The sequence below is a fragment of the Sinohyriopsis cumingii genome, chromosome 18 (genome assembly GCF_028554795.1).
Source record: "Sinohyriopsis cumingii isolate HCF-2022 chromosome 18, ASM2855479v2, whole genome shotgun sequence".
NCBI lineage: Eukaryota > Metazoa > Mollusca > Bivalvia > Unionida > Unionidae > Sinohyriopsis > Sinohyriopsis cumingii.
Genome location: NC_142978.1, coordinates 96,555,432 through 96,573,501, shown reverse-complemented (window position 1 = coordinate 96,573,501; position 18,070 = coordinate 96,555,432). Strand labels below are relative to the sequence as shown.

General features: G+C 32.9%; 1 protein-coding gene across 1 annotated transcript; it reads left to right on the top strand.

Moving 5' to 3' along the window:
* Positions 1-3,088: 3,088 nt before the first annotated feature.
* On the top strand, positions 3,089-16,645 carry LOC149777548 (DNA oxidative demethylase ALKBH2-like). Its single transcript, XM_089942148.1, has 3 exons — positions 3,089-3,544; positions 8,494-8,636; positions 14,585-16,645. Exons 1-3 carry the CDS (start codon positions 3,191-3,193, stop codon positions 14,886-14,888), a joined length of 801 nt encoding a protein of 266 aa, XP_089798274.1. The 5' UTR covers positions 3,089-3,190; the 3' UTR covers positions 14,889-16,645.
* Positions 16,646-18,070: the final 1,425 nt, after the last annotated feature.

Here is an 18,070-nt window from a genome sequence, read left to right as displayed (position 1 = left end):
GAAAAATGGCGTTAAACCCCACAACAACAACAACAACAACAACCTAAACTTACTGGATGATTGCTATAAAACTTTAAACATACACTCATCGCATGGTCAAGTTGGTCCTCAATGAAAATGGTGCCAATTGGACATCCAATATGGCAGCAAAAATGACTATCTTTATTATCACTTTCTCCTGAATGAATCATCATATCAATGTGGGATTTTGACTAAAAGACTTCTCATCATGTCTTGTTGGTTCTAAATGAAAATGGTGCTGATCTAAATTCCAATATGGCAACCATGGCAACCACATCGGCCATTTTGAAGTATCTTGTTGTCACTACTCTTGAATGGAGGTCATATTGACATTTCACCAGAAGACTTTTATGAATGTCTTGTTTGTTCTAAATAAAAATGGTACTGATCTGATGTCCAATACGGCTACTATAGCAACTGTCTTGAGTTAGTCTACAAGTGATGGCTGATGTTTTACACACCAAAGCTGGTTTATTGTGTGGCTTATTTTCAACAAGGTATTTAAGATTGCAATGTTTGAATTCCTTTTGATTATGTGAGACCAAACTTGCAGAGTGGATTCATCTTTGGACAAATGTGTATCACAAACTAAAACTGGCTTGGTGTACCCTACTTTCCATGGTTTGGTCAACATCGCTTAAAATATTTTCTTGACCTCAATTCCAATTACACTGGGACCACTGTGGATGAATTTTGAAGTGAATGGGCCATGTAACACTCAAACTTGATCACTTTCTTTTAGCTAGGCTTTATTTCATAATGAACATTAATTTTCTTGCACTGTCCATTTACTGACCAAAGACAGGTGGTACATTTTCTCTAAATTGTGAATTCTAGATCTGACCTGACTTTAAAGTTATTACTGGAATACACTTGTACAGTTTTTCCAGAATTTGTTCACACTGTTGTTTAAACTTTGGCCTTTTTTTCCAATAATTCACAAATAATTCTGGAGGAATTACCACACAATTGTTACCTAGTAGATTTAACAGAACATGGACAGTATATGTTTGGTTTTCATACCAGCCATCACATAACCTGTCATGAGATACATATAACTGTAGTGTCAGCCTTAGCCACATGGTTACTATCATTGGCCTGAATAATCTATACAGAACAATCATATAGAATTTAGATAGGGGAAGTTAGACATGGGAAAGAAGGGACATACCTCTGTAGTGAAAACAAATGGAAAAGAGGGACCATCTGCCACCATGACATGCAGGTCCTGGGTCCCCTAGCCTGATGTATATTGTTACTAGTAGATAGGTTTTGAAATAATTAAAGACATTACTAGCTCAGTTTGACCTTTCTTACAAACAAAAACACATTGGATATTGATCAGTAAAAATAGCATCATGCACTGATCCCTAGCAAGGATCAGGTTAGGTGCAGACAGAACCCTAATCCAAAATTATATAAATATTTTATCAAAATTCTGCTCAGTTTTTTTTTACAAGAAAACATGGAACAACTGACTATGTTGTGAAAACACTAACACATAAAGGCCTTTAAATCTTTTCGAACAAGGGGGTCCTTACAAAGCGAGCCATCTTAATCATTGGTGGAAGGCTGCAAGGGGTCCACACCAATAAAGGACTGAATAATCCTTGCCACTGTTGTTCCTTCCTTATGGACAAACATTTGTGTTAAATCATTTCAAATTGATGATAACAAAGAACTGTTGTAAACTTTAATTTAAAACTTTCTAAAATGTATATACCAGAGTACTGTACTCATAAACTGACTTAAGTTTTACAATGTGCAGGCTTGTCCTGGACTTTTCTGGGGAGTCAGGGTGTAGCAATTAACAGTATCAATAGCTTTTAATATTTACAAAATAATAAAGATAATAACCCCACCCCAAAAATGTAGAGTCTATACAAAAGGGAATATTGTATATAAATATTATGCATTCTTTTATGCAGGTCTAATTTGACCCAGTCTCTTTTTGCCAACACAATATTGATACTATAGTACAAACAGATTTTGAAATTTAAATGCTATGAATTTAAAAAAAAAAACCCTGAACATTGCATAATTATTTTATAAGTCAGTTTGGGGTCATTTTAGTTTTTGCCATTTTCAGAGACTTGTTTGGGTGACCCGACAAAAGCGAGCAAGACAAATGTGCGCCAACATAAGCAGTCAAAAGCACACAGTGAAAAATGCGGACAGGACATAAGTGCACAGACAAAAGCGTGCCTAAGAACATGTGAACAAATGTTCTTACAATATAATGCATTAAATATATATATATATATATATATATATATATATATATATATATATATATATATATGCTAACAAATTTTGGTTTATTTACTTAGAATGCTTATTACTCTATACACAGCTGGCACCCTATACATGCTTGTTGTGAAATGTTAACAAATCTATTATTGACTTATTAAAATATTGAAAAAAGGAGAATAGTGCAAAACTAGCCTGATTTATGTCTAAATCATAAGTAGAAATGTTAGATGTTAACCTTGTGAGCTATTTCTCGCAAGTAATCTTCTAATGGTACTGTTCCATATGGTGGGACCAAAGCCTGGAAATGGCGATTAAGACGAATGTACTTTGATTTAGATGCCTCTGATTGTCTTCTCAGTTAACATTTTTGTATGGTCTTCCAAACCTTATCTTTGTATACACTCTTTTGTCTTGCGCACATCTGTCGGGTTGTTTAACATTGTGCGCAGTTGTAGTGTGCTTATGTCAGTGCACTTTTGTTATGGCAACCTCATTTGACGTGGAAATATTTAATATTTCAGTATTATAACATTGTCATTTGGTTGTCATTCTTGTTTTAATTATTGTAGTTTAATAATAATAATAATAATAGTATAATATAATATAATATAAATTTTTTCTTCTTTTTGTGCCTTATACGAGTTGTATAATGATCTGAGTTTGTGGGCATTGCGCTCTTTGTCATATGAATTTGTGTGTATGTGTGTATGTGTGTACGTGTGTGCACTTACCCGGACTGAGAATTTTGACGAATTCAGCCTGAGCCTTAATTTGGAGCATCTCGGATGTTTCCCGTATGGAAACAATTGTTGTCATAAATAAACCGCGCGAGATAGTTGTAAAATATACGGGGCGGTAAAATTATTTTACATTGAGCAGGGAGTTTGTCAATAAAGTGACACGAACTAGTGATGCCATGGACAGATTCTTACTAAAACGAAAGGCAGAAGAAGAAACTGCAGAATCGAATAATGTAGGCCTAGTACTAAATGAAAAGCGTTTTAAGGAGATTTCAGATCCAGATCCTGCAGTTCAGAGTGCATCTGTAAAAAACGAACTTGAATCAGAAACTGGTGTACCAAAATTAAAATGTGAAATCGTCTGGCGAGAAATTCGTGCAGAAAATTTAAACTGCGATTATACACGTTTGTTCTCAATAAATGAAGCTGACGACCTGCTCGCAATAAGTGAGAAAACCCTCACATACAACACCGGCCATCTAGCAAAGGTCAACATATTTGGGAAATGGCACGATATACCAAGAAAACAGGTTTGAGTTCATGTTGTCAGTTAGTTTATTTTGGTGATATAGTCCATAGGTGGCTGACGCAAGCTTAATTTAAAAAGGAGGCAATAACCTGAAGGAAAATAAATCGTATTAAGTGACAAAATTACCTCCGAGTATTCCCATGACTCAAAAACATTCAAAATACACTCAAAATGTACACATTAAATATATCTTTGGAGGTATATTTATATACGTAGACTCGTTTTTAATCGTTAATTGATGAATGTAAACATTTTAATTCTCCACTGCCTTTGTTGTTGGCGTAATTACATCCACTATTACTAACGATTACGGGACTATTCGGCCCATAGCAGAGTCGGTCCTTTATCTAACCCGGCCCATAACGAACTCGGTTTACCCAAATCGGCCCATAACATACTCGGTCCACATAAAGAACTCGTCCTATTGCATACTCGGCCCATTAAATATGTTTGGTCAGGCTTTCGGTCCACCATTTATATAATAGTAATATTGATATAATAGTAATGTTCTTTGTTCAGCAGTCCTTTCATTTGTTTTTTTATATTCAATTTTGGACGCCTCTTTCAGTGGTCATTATATGAATATTGTGATTAAAAATCACCAAAATAATTAAATTTTATACTGCATAAGAAACTTCTGAAACTGCCCCATGTCTTGCAGCTGTCAATTGTTGATTGAGTTTTACAATAGCATGTGTCTATTCTACTACTTATGATTGTAAACATGTATTGACAGGTGCAAATCTGATTACAGTCACACTTTCTGTCACTATATGGTACATTTTTTTTATCAACAGTAAATATTTTCCATTATTCTAAGATTAAATTTTAAAATGCCCTTTTCCTTGTAAGACCATAGTGTTATTTGACTTAATTAGATATTATATTTTTAATAATAAGATAATCTCAGAAAGAAAATATTTCAAACTCTTGTATATTTATGTTTCTAGTATAAACTGTTGTATCTTTGCCCATCTATGTCCTGTCTTGTTCCTTCTCTCAATCTGTTTTTCACGTCACCAACATTTTTAGTGAAGACATTATGTTTTTAACATTACGAAGGAAAAGTGGAATGTATCACTGTATTGATTTGTAGCAAGCGAAACTATTTATTACTATATTGATTTGTAGAAAGCAAAATTGTATTTATTACTGTAGGGATTTGTAGCAAGCAAAATTGTATTTATTACTGTATGGATTTGTTCTGCTTCATTAATCTTTAACTATTAATCCTATCAAAACTTAAAAAAGTTTCACAAAATTTAAATATCAAATATAATCAACAAAATGTTTTAATGAATGGATTATGTAAGTTATTCTGACGTATAGTGTTTAGAGGTACTAGTTATCTTTCCTTGACCATCTTTCGTTGACCAATTGATACTAGTTAGTGTTTAGAGGTACATCTTTCCTTGACCAATTGATACTACTAGTTATCATTCAATTGATAAAATAAAGACAAAAAGGTTTCAATTCGTTTTGACCAAATGCTGAATTTCAAGGAAGCTTTCAAATAGTTTTCTCTACATTTTTAGTTATGATAAAATATATCATTGAACAGAAGATATTGTAATGATCACTGTGAACGAAATATGGGTAACAAAATTTGATGATTGTAACATACATGTACCTGTAGTACAAACTCATTATTGATTAACTAATTAGTTAGTAAATAACATGTTTGGATTAAATATTTCTTGTTCAATAACAATAGGTGTGACAAACCTGTACAAGATCACCTAATATACAAACTTCTCTCCAAAACGGACATTGTTGGTTATTTACTGCTCAAACAACAAGTATTATAAAGCCATACAAAATCAAAGGGTAATGCAGACTTTGTTTAAACATTTCTTGCTCAGTAACAACCTGTGTTACAAAACCATACAAGATCACAAACAAAACAGAATTGGTTCAGAAACTAACATTGTTTTATGAAAGCATACAAGATCAAAGGTAAGGCCAATTTTGTTGTGAGTTGTCTCCGTAATGGTCCGAGTATGTTATGGGAAAATTTCTTAATTAAATTTATATGGACTGAATCTGTAATGGGTCGACTTTGTTTTGGACCGTCTCCGCTATGGACCAACTCCATCATGGGCCGAGATCTTCTGTTACCTTACTTACTACAAGCACATGACATATCTAATCAACAGTTGAAATGGTATATGTAAGACTAAAATGGAAGGATACATTGTTTTCATGAACCTTTATTTCTTTTTCTTTTTTTGGTTTGAAAGCAAAAACAAGTAATAAATAATAGTTTTATTAGTTTATAATAATAATAATAATAATAATAATAATACTGTAATAATAATAATTGAAGTTCATAAAATCTTTAGTTGAACGATATTGACATTTTATTCAAGTTTTGACTGAGTTTTCTTCTTTCTTTTGATCAAGTGATGTTAGAACCTCATTAAAATAATTAAATAAAACTCTAAATCAATAAGGATAAAAAATGTGATCTTAGTTCTGAGTCTAAGAAAATGAATTGACTTCATAATATTTTGGACATCTATTCATTATACACTTAATAACATGTTTTTACAGTTAATTCGATTAAAATGTAGTTTTCTGGATGAAAACCTGAACTTTCATAGAATGTTTTTGTAATGGTTAGTAAAGAATTTCAATGCAACCTTATTTTCTATGAGACGCTTTATATTTCATATAAATAAAATTTCCATGTGACTCTTTATACTTTATATAAATAAAATTTATGGTTAATTTTGAAAGAAGGAATAAGAAAGGGCAAAGACAGGCAAAGATACAAAATTTAATGCTAAAAGATTAAAGGTTCAAACTATATATCATTTAAGAACTACATTCATCATCAAACAGTAAAATGCAGAAAGTTACAGATTATATAATATTTGAAAAAATATAGGTAAATGTTGATTTACATACACAAATAACACAATATAAATGGACTTTTGATATTGAAAATGATATATTTGATTGGATTTGAGTAAACAGATGCATGAAACCCACTCTGACACTGGACCTTGTCTATCATACTACAGTATATTTGATATTTAATTCCATATGTTTACAGTCATCACCACAAATTGTATTGAGTATTTATCAGCAACTTTGTTAATCAATTGGTCTATACTAGCCAGAGATCATATACCATTTATTTTGAGTAATCAAATCATTGCTCGGGGTGGGGGTGGGGGCAGTACACCAGACTAGTTCCATATGCACAAATTTGTTTTGACAGCAATCACACTAAATGACCTGATGAGTGGATGGTTGACTTGACACCTGTCCATTTGCATCTGGACAAAATCACTAAACACAGGGTAGCAGGTTAGCATTAGTTTGGAACCCTGCATTGTGCAAACTCTGGATATTCATACATGTGCTATTTGAACTATGCTTTTTAATAGCAAAATTGTATTATTAATGGTAGTAGCAGTATTATTACGTTAAGTCTTGCAGAATTCTGGGTTATATCAAGAATAGACTCTGTGATTCAACTTGATAGCTGTCAGTATCAAATACAAATAAACTGGAAAATTTTAGTAGAAACCAGAACCAAAGCTGCCTATGTAGATTTACAGTAAAGCATATCCTGAGAGACCATTGCCATGAGAGATCACCATTTTTGAGAGACTAGGATCTCCATGCACATATTTATTGATTATATAGTGTTATGACCTGTTGTCAGAGACCATCTGTCTTGAGAGACCATTGTTTTTTTTAGCGGAAGTGGTGGTCTTTCAAGAAAGGATCTACTTTATAGAGAAGAAAGAAATTGGTATAAGTTAGAATTTATTAATAGGGAGCAGTTAAGAGATACCATTACTCATAATTTCCTGCTAATTGGGAAGAAAAAGTTCTTCACTTCTTTTGAATTTGGATAAGTACTTGTTTAGGACCTTCCTGCTGAGTCAGCATATTCTCATATGCATAGCAGGGTTGGACAAATTTCAGTCTGATTTTTCCTTGTGGGATAACAGTGAAAGTACTTGGATCTTTACAGACCAATAAGTTGAATCCCACTGCAAAACTAAAAAATTAAAATAGATCCTGATCTGCAGCTACAGAAGAGTCTCATAAATGAGGGTCTGTATTGTTTGTTCTACTGATGGGTCCAAAACAAAACACATTGACCCAGACCTGTCAGCACTTTGTGCAATGTCAGATCTGTTAACACAATATGCCATGGCATGTCTGGGTCTTTGCTGTTTGCAGTTGGATTCAGCTTATATAAAAGTATATACAAATATTGTATATTCCAGTTGAATCTACAGTTGTCAAAAGACATTTTAATATAAAACTGAGCTTTAAGGGTAACATTTCCTTTATCCTTGTAATGAGTAATTAATAATTACATGTATTTTGTTCTGGAAAAAATGATACTTTCAAAAAATGAGAAAAAAGTCAAGTTATTATGCAGTAACTCACAAGGCTACTTGAATTTGACACATTGTAGCCCAGACTCAACATTCTGGTTGCTGGGCTCCAGATTTCAACCATGTATAAATCACCAATCATATCTCAAAGTTAAAAAATGTTGAGGAATGTACAGTGTAGACCTTTTTGATAATCACAAATAGCAGCCATTGGCAGCATCATATTAGTATATAATCACTGCCATTTCTTCTAAAACCAGTGATAATCCAAGTTTTTTCTTTGAAAAGCAAATTGCTCTAGCTATATTCTTTAAATTACCTATATGATATATAATACATAGTTTTAGTAAGGAGCTTGACATAAACAATAGAGTTAGCATGGCTGCACTGTACAGAACTGATAATTTGAAGGTGGTGGATTTTAAAATAAGCTCCTTTGATTTGTAGAAAAAAGAAGTAATTCTTTTCGTCTTATTAGTTCTCTTGGGATAAAAGAAAAAAATCCTCAGTATTCAATATAGAAACGTGTATTTTGTCAAATCTGATTTCAGTTCATATGATGAAGATGTCTTTCATACATGTGCAGGTAGCCCATGGTGATGCAGGCCTATCGTACACCTTTTCTAACAAAACACTGCCAGCTCGACCATGGATTCCATTCCTGGAGCAAATACATGACAGAATCACAGCTGCGACAGGTTACAGATTTAATTTTGTCCTCATCAATAGGTATGAAGTGAGGAAAGGCACTATTGTGTATTACAGATAAATATTTCTCATAACCATAATTCTCGGAGAAAAGCAGCAGATGTCACTCGGGTCTTTTCCTGACCGGCATTGAAAGTCTAAACCTTTTAGTCTTGTAGTATGTGTAGGAGATTAATTGATTTGTTTCATTCATTGATGCATTAATTCATTGGTTTTTATGCCACATCACAAAAAGAGTATTTATTACAGAGGCTTTGTGAGTAATGTCCCTTGGCCAATGAGTGGACAGAGCACAAAAGTAAACTTTTTCTGGTTTTGATAGGATTTAGACCTGCAACCCATATTTTTCACAGAACTTTTGCATCATTCACAAATGTATTTTCTTTTGTCAGAAATATTTTTAATCTGTTTGGAATTGTTTTTCTTTAAACATTTTTAATATTGTTGGGTTTTATCTTAAATGACTACATATGTACATTTATGTGCAAAGATTTATCTGCCTAAAGTTTTTCCCAATTTTTCCCTTATATATTTTGGAACATTCTTTTATATGGCACTATATAGCAGGGATTACGTTCATGTGCCATTGAATCCCATACATACCGATATGATTCTAAGTCTAAAACAGAAAGTGAAACCAACCAGTTTTAGTAAAATTCGACAGATAATTTATTTCCCTCAAAAACAAAACTGAAAATTCAAAAGACAGTATTGTGAATTTCATTTAAATAAATTATTCCTCTCAAATTATATCTGAACATAAAAAAATAAATCCACATACAGAGCATAAAACAGGAATGAAGACTTTGTTTTTACAAAACCTATGTACTATTTTCACTTAAGATGCAATACAATGACTAGGATGCTGGCCATTTCAAATGGAAAATTCCATCAAATTTGTAAACAAGTTTAGGCCTTGAACTTAAATTTTAAGGAACATCTTGTTTACCTTTTATAATCATGATTAAAGTCAGGAAAGCAAAACATGACATTAGTCAGATAGGCCAAAACTTTACCCTAGGTCACAAAGGTAAGGCTCATAATATAAAGTATACATACATACATACATACATACATACATACATACAATACATACATACATACTGGGTTTGAATTCAGGTAATAAAAATAAATATCAGCAGTTAGTGAACTGTAAATGGCACTCACAGAGTTCCAACAGGTCTTGAAATCAAAAAATTCCCAGTCTTTTCCTAGATGAAATGTACTTTTTTTCAAGGTTCACTTAACTGAATCAGCAGCATCTTGGCATCAAAAATGTGCATTTTTAAAATAGAAACCTGCTTTTGTTTGCAAACTCTCTCACAACATCCAAGTTTTAACTTGAATTAGACATGCAATCATACATATATAAACAGGTATAACTGTAGTGAAACAAAAATGAAACTAACTGTATCATTCTAATTGTACAAGATGAATATATCACCTTTAATACTTTCCTTAACTGGATAATGTCGGGGATGAAGAAATAATAATGAATGAACAAATGAACTAGTTTTGTTGACTTCTAACTTTTTCCATTTATAAGAAGTGGGGGCTGTTCACAAAGTTAACACAAATAAGTCTTGTTAAACTCTGTTATACTGACTTGTACGGATTTAAAAAAAAGATGATATTTGTAAGTACTAACAGTTACGATCAGATAATATACTTTTCATTTAATGAAGAATACATGTATTTTAACTGAAGTGTGTTCAAGAGAATTCAATGTAACATTAAGTTGTCTAGTCATCATAACTGAAAGATTTTGTTGGATGAAACATTGTTCTCCCAAATTGATTTAGTTTTCAAAGTTCTAACTTTCTTATCAGCTAAATTCCCAAGCAGGTATCACTGTTATGCAGACTGTCCACCACAATTTGATTTGTGATTTGAATTTGTGTTGAGTATTTAAATAAAATTCTTTTGAAAGATAAAATTGAAATTTGTAGCAGACTGTACTCATGTTTGCCTGATTAGTCTTGTCCTGCAATCAGAATGATGGTGGTACAGTAAAATGTCTTACCCTGCATTAAAAAATAATGGACAGTAAAATTTTTTTCTTAACATTGCTGTTTCAGTTTGACATTTAGCTACTCAGAAAGTAAGAACAACTTTGAAAACAAAGAAAATTGTGAGAAAAATATCTCTTGCAACAGAAACATTTGTTTTCTGATGTAGACTTTCATATCAGTTATGACATTAGTTCAGATGTTAAAAGGGTCAAATGAATACAATACTCCAAAATAATTTCTTTACACTCTCTAAAGGGATTTAAAAATTTAGTCCAGTTCTTTACATGTGTCTACACACATGCATGCAGAATTTTTTTATTTCTCTACCCTGAATACATTTTGCTAAATTGTGCTTGCAAGTCCACAGTGTGTAAAATAAAAAATTAAAAGTCCACAATTGTATAAAATAACAAAAAAATAATGATGTTAATTGTATAAATGGCCTGAAAAACTAATTCGCTATTTATCTACCTACTAATATAAAAAAGCCTATTAAGTTTCATTTATCTACGTCAGGGATTTTTTTACCTAATCAGGCTTTCAAGGCTTTTGTCTGAAAGGTTTTAAAAATCAACAAAATTGTATTTGTCTAACACATGTGACATGTCTAACACATGTGACATTTGCCTAATTCTGCTGACAAGCATTTTATCAAAACTGTCCACATACAGAATATTAAAAATCTGTGAATAATTGCTGTATTTGCATTGAAATCACATTAGGTTCTCTACATATTAAAATGTAACTAAATATCCATGCCAGTTCTTTTGTATCTGTTACAAGTAATTTTTGATTCACCATAAAAGAATTTTCACAACTGTGGAAAAATCAGGGCACAATATTTAAATATGAAAGATAGTCGCAGTTTGGTTCAGTAGTTTTTTTTTAGCAATGTTACCTGCAAGAAAGTGGTGGACTGACAAACACAAAACCAGTTAGTCTCCTTAGAGGGGGGACATAGCTAGGGTTGTCTAAAGTTAACATTTTTACATTACAGGATAATGAAACAATATCTTTTAAACAGTGGTATACAAACATCACTAACAATCATGATCAGATAATGTACTTGTCTTATTTAATGAAGAATATTTTGCATCTTTGAAGCTGAAGAGCAGGAAGGAGAGAGACTGAGAGAATACAAATCAACAAGTTAACTGCAAGTTGTCTTCAACTGCAGTAATTGTATCTGTTTCAAGGTCTTGTCGGTATAAAGCCACCTATCATTCTTTTTATAAAACCAAAGACATCGGTAAAGGTAATATGTGGAAATTGGTCAGGAAGGCAGGCAAGGAGGGGAACAAATACTACACATGATGTCATGGAAAGCTGGAAATTGAAGTTTTTCAGTGTCTCATCATTATAAATTCCCACACAACAAACTTATGTAAAGTTATGCTGCAAAAACCAAATTTTGGATGGGTATTCATTAGTATATGTGTACCTCTTGTAAAAGATATCATAGAAAGATGGAAATTTGACTAATGCAAGGTCTCATCATGCAAAATTTGGTTGAATATAAGAGTCTTTGGGCAAGTTCAGCTGTAGAAATGAATATTCATCGGATATCAGTCAGGGACAATAACTCCTCTAAATAATAACAAAGATGGCTGGAAATGTAATATTTTTAAACCACATCAACATAAAGTTGCGTCCCAAATTTAGCTAAAATCCAATAATTCCCAGTAAAGTTATCTTGTGGAAACCAAATTGTTGATGGACAGTGTGATTACTGCAGGCAGTGTTGCATCTTGAACAAACCAAAGAGAGATTATCCTACTCCAAACTGATAGGGTCCTCCAAAGTTTAGTTATTCTCTGTATAATGGTGTATATAGGTTAACAAAAGCAATGAAAAAACAACTCATATTTACACCAGATTTGCCAAACAAAATCCCCATCACAATTTTCAATCTCATGTTTGTGCATTAAACAGTTCAATTTATCAACTATTGGGGGCTTGAGTTTAGCACAGAATGTTCAAGAGATAAGGAAATTCATGTAACAGAACCTGACGATGGGTGATTCAAAAATGACATACTGCCTGTGACCTGTACCTACCAAGATAGGCTGTGCCAAATGAAAAACAAGACTATAAACTGCCCAACAAAAATGATGTTAATTGTTATATGCAAATGACAAATTTTTAAATGTGCATCTGTGATAAATGGGGCAGGGTATCAAACACTGCAAAAATGTTGTCTTTTTCAAAAGAATATCTTTAGGAAAGTGTTTTAAGCTTATTATGAAGACATAAACAAACAAGTCGTTAACACATTTTAGTTCAAATTGTATCCAGTAGAATGCGGAGGAGCTGATGTTGGAAGTATTTCCTGTTGAGACAACAGGTCTGTTTGCAGGGCAAGCAACTGTGTATTATAGCTCAGACTGATTGATTGGTCTGGTGTTTTACAACACAGAAGCGCACGTAGGCCAATTAGTACAAAGACTATTGGAGTAAACTTCATTGACCAAGGTCACACCAGACTAGTTGACCTAGGCTGATCTATTGGTAGGATTCAAACTTACACACTGTTGGTTGCTACATTCACCACTGAGTCACTGCAGCTTCTGCTTACTTGCCCGTTATGACATGCAAGATGGTGCATTTGGCCCATTCTGCTTATGGCCTATTATGGCATGCAAGATGGTGCATTTGGCCCATTTTGCTTACGGCCTTATATGACATGCAAGATGGTGCATTTGGCCAATTCTCCATCCCTGAAGCCATAGAGAAATAGTTTAGAGCAGAGTTGGAATTGATGAAAATGAAAAGGAACATCACCATAAAATCATCCACAATTTATATATCTGGTAGTAAAATTGAGGGTCTTTATATATCTTTTAGAAATAAAATAAAATAAATTAACAAAATAAGTCACATCTTCAACTGAGGCTGCTAGAGCTATATGTGTTAATTTGGTAATTTTCACCTCATTAGGTCAAAGACTGGAAGAGATTATGGGATGATCTGTTCATCATCTGTCTGTTAGTGCAAGTTTTTTTTTTATCGTTACTCTTGTTACTTGGAGGATTGCCAAGAAACTTTAGTTATAGTTGGTCCTTGATGAAAATGGTACCAATCTGAAAATCTTGTTATCGCTACTTCTTCTGAAACATTAGCCATGTCATGATGGGGTTTTCACAAAAAAGACTTCTTATGATGTCGAGTTGGTCCTGAATGAAAATGGTGCCAATCTGGTGTCTAATATAGCTACCCACAGTGGCCTTCATGAAATTCTTGTTATCTCTACTCCTCCTGCATGAATGTCATGTTAACATGAGGCTTTCACTCAGAGACTTCATTTGGAGTCTAGTTGATGTTTCAATCTGGTGTTAATACATGTTATCATTTCTTATGAATAAAAATTAATAATGTCATGCGTTTTTCACCAAAACATTTATTCTGATGTCTGGTTAGTCCCAGATAAAATGGTGCAAATCTGATGTCCGGTATGGCCACTATAGTATTCGTCTTGCAAATCTGATGTTCAGTATGGCCACTTTAGTATCCATCTTGCAAATCTGATGTCCAGTATGGCCACTTTTGTATCCATTTTGCAAATCTGATGTCTACTATAGTATCCATCTTGCAGATCTGATGTCCAGTATGGCCACTATAGTATCCATCTTGTAAAATCAGATGTTTTTGAAAATGTTGTTGAAAGTGGGAAAAAATTAGGGATATTTCTCCGAGATATTAATTTTGATTGTTCAGAAAACTGTTATTTAATTTATAGTTTTGATGATGGAAATATTAATGACTTGATAGCATCATTCAGGCTTTCAAACAATAATGCAAAGTTGATTTACATGGCAGGAAAGGTAAGGTGTATACAGTATTTTCTCTGTCAACAGCAAAATCATTCCTGAAATTTGATTAATCATCAAAAATCAAACATTAATGAGGACTTTGAATTTTGAATTCCTTGGATAGCTATAAGGATCATTGTATTTGCAGGTACAAGGATGGAAATGACCACATTGGAGAACATCGTGATGATGAAAAAGACTTGGTGAGAGGGTATCCAATTGCCTCCCTTTCTCTGGGCCAAGCTCGTGATTTTATCTTCAAGCATGCTGAGGCAAGGGGAAAGAATGCAAAAAGGAAGATGGCACCCATTAAAATTTTACTTGAACATGGAAGTCTATTATTGATGAAACATCCAACAAATGTATACTGGTATCATTCTTTACCAATTAGGAAAGGTCTGCCAAATGTTCGCATCAATATGACATTTCGTAAAATGGTCGTTCAGGATTGAGCTTCATTTTTCTTACATTCTTTGAAACATGTACCATATAACATATTTAGGTAAAGTAGAACAAAGTACCATTGAATAAATACCTCAAAAATATTTTTGCTACCAGTATGTCCCACAAAATGGAGTGCTGCATAAAATTTGTTAATTATGACAGTTTGCCTTTGTTTTATAAAAGATTTTTTTCTTCGAACAGAACAGTATAGATTTGCCAAGAGGGGATGTCAAACAAATTTACACTTTTCACAGTTGCATGTCATTGTTTTGAAACAGTAATTATTTATGGTGGACTTTGTGCAGTATATGAACAGTACTTTTTCATTATTCTACTTCTACACTTGTTAAAGTGTCATAGTTTGATCATTAGTTTCCATCGGAAAAGTACATTAAATCTGTAATACTGATACAATGTTAATAGACTTTAATAGCAATGTAAAATGTATCAAAATCTTAAATCTTGCAGATATCCCAATTTCTGTGTGTGTAATTTAGACTTTTAACATAGTTTTATCAATTTATCAGTCATATTGCTATGATGTCTGCAGTGTGACAGTTTATAGTGATGTCTAGCACTGGGGCATCATGCCGCAGACATGTAGCATGATGTCCCACCCAGTCACATTATCCCGACATCAGGTTGACCAGCCCCAACACTAACCTCTTAATGCCGAGTGCCAAGCGAGGCAGTTGTTAGTACCATTTTTGTAAGTCTTTGATATGACTGGGCCGAGGGTTCGAACCTGCAGCCTCCCACTTCCTAGGTGGACGCTTTAACCACTAGGCCACTGCAGTCCCCAGTTTCAGTGGTTTACTCTTGGAAATCTTTTTTCCAGTGGATCATATTTGTATTTCATGTTGTGACTTCCATCTCTCCAGTCATCTGTCAGTGCCCATTTTTGTTTATGAACAAAAAATAGACATCTCCACCATTACCAAAATTTAGAGATAGTTTGAAGTCTGGTGGCAAAAGGTCAAAGGTCAGAACAAATGTAACTGAAAGAAGAAAACCTGGTTCTGCACAATAGCATATGGTTCATAGTCATGATTTCTTTTTTTACCATGGAGTTTTCAGACTTCTAAATGTTATGCAGGAGTATTTTTTGTATTTTGTTTTTCAATCCATAAATAGGTACAAAAGTTATAGAAGCATCAAATGTGCAACTACATCAAAGATGCAGTGCCCATCTAGTAGCTACCAGTGCCATGTGCCCCATTTTACTTGTTTATTTATTATTTTTGTAAACTATATGTAAATAATAATTCAAAATTTAAAGTGATGTATTTTTTATTCAGTTCAGATATATTTTATATATGATGGATTTCCCCAAGTTCAGTGGACATCCACTTAGTCTGGTGGAAATCCATCATGGATTTTATTGTGGCCATATTAGGTTTAATGGCACTCCTTAGTGATTTTATTTTATTTGTTCTGTGAATTGATATATAAATAGATGGGAGAAACCACAGTGCTTTAAACACACAACTATGCAGGTGTCAATTTCAACCGTTTACTTGTATGAACTGTACAGTGGTAACATTTCTTATGGCCTAGTTAAGAATACATATGAACACATGTAGCATAGAAAAGAATACAAGGTTTTACATTTCTTGGTTATACTTTCAGAAGAACTGCTTAGCTAAAACGTATATCCCTGCAGATCAATTACATGTACCTGTTGTCATATACACATGTGGAAACAGTTCTGTATCAAGCAGTGTTACTTTGATGTTCTTTCAATAAATGATATTTCATAAAAGTGCTTGTTGTACTGTTTATTAATTTATTTCCATAATGTCCATATTATCTCCAAAACCTCCTTAAAACAAGTTATTGAAAGCAGCATACAAATAGAACGTAGAAAGCCCTATCTTATCTCAGCACATAAGATATTCATGTTAGAGAATTGTCATTTTTGCATTTGTTTCTTAGATCTGAGCAAGTTTGTATCAAGTAAACAGTTGCATTAAATGTAACAAATTGAATAACTGTATGAGACACATACAGCAATAAAAATTTTTTGAAAAAGATAACCTTGAAGTCTAACAATTATGACCAGCGTTTTCAAATAACACCATATTAATCACATGTACAACATCCATGCACGATGAAGTACGAAGAATATACTGACATGCATGCTATAATTCAATTTTATTAGTAAAAATAGTATTATACATATACTGACATAATACAAAACAAGATGTGCAAGCTTGAAAATGTTCTTCTGTAACTTTATCGATAGACTTAGAAAATGAAACATTATTTTAGAATACAACAATTTTTAAATGTGTCGAATTCATCTACAATTATTCAAGGCTGTTCATGCCATAAATGAATTGGTTTTTTTTGGAAAATATTAATGTGTTCATCACAGTTTGGTGAATCTATCATCAAGCACCAGCCAAGGAGTGACATTTTTTAAAGTCAGTCCCTATGCTTGTTATTATTAATGTGTTCCTCACAGTTTGGTGAATCTGTCATCAAGCACCAGCCAAGGAGTGACATTTTTTAAAGTTGACAATGGTCAGGCAGGATGTTGTGGAACTCCAGTGCTATTTTAGCACTCTTGTTTCAAAAGAAACATTACCCTGTCAGTGAAATGTTTTTTTGCTTTTTATGGGGGAAAACAAATTATGGACTGAGAAAAACGCAATGAGATAAAGTTGATTTTTTTCACTTAAAATTGGTTTATAGCAGCACATGAAACAACCTTGTAACATTTTTTCTCCCCATTAATCTTTTAATGCAACTAATACAATTCAATTGCAGCAATACAGAGCTATAACATGTTTGTGAAAGCTCTATTACATTACAGGCTTTCATTTGTTAAAAAAGGTATCTTTCTAATAAATTGTATATTATCAATTAGAGACTATGCATGAGAGCTTTTGACTATTGGTGTTACTTGTAGCTCTTATAGCTAACTCTGAAACAGTTACTGATAATTAGAGAGTATGTGTTTTTGAAATGTGTTGCAATTATCTTTGTTTTTAAATTTGTCTACTGAAAAACTTTAAAAATAAAATTTTAGTACGACATGTTGATCAGAATAATTAAATTTCTGCTTAACAATTCATTTTGTACTTAAAAATAATTTATATAATTTTGTTATTAACATGCTGTTAGTGTGTTGTACGTATTTCCTTATTCTAGTTTGGTTCTATTGCGAAACAGGTAACTTTTAAAT

What these genes read in the sequence shown, in the direction of transcription:
- LOC149777548 (XM_089942148.1), top strand. Translation starts at nt 3,191, where the DNA reads ATGGACAGATTCTTACTAAAACGAAAGGCAGAAGAAGAAACTGCAGAA. An exon ending in ACGATATACCAAGAAAACAG is followed by an intron (nt 3,545 to 8,493) that starts GTTTGAGTTCAT and finishes ATACATGTGCAG; the next exon opens with GTAGCCCATGGTGATGCAGG. An exon ending in AATTTTGTCCTCATCAATAG is followed by an intron (nt 8,637 to 14,584) that starts GTATGAAGTGAG and finishes TTGTATTTGCAG; the next exon opens with GTACAAGGATGGAAATGACC.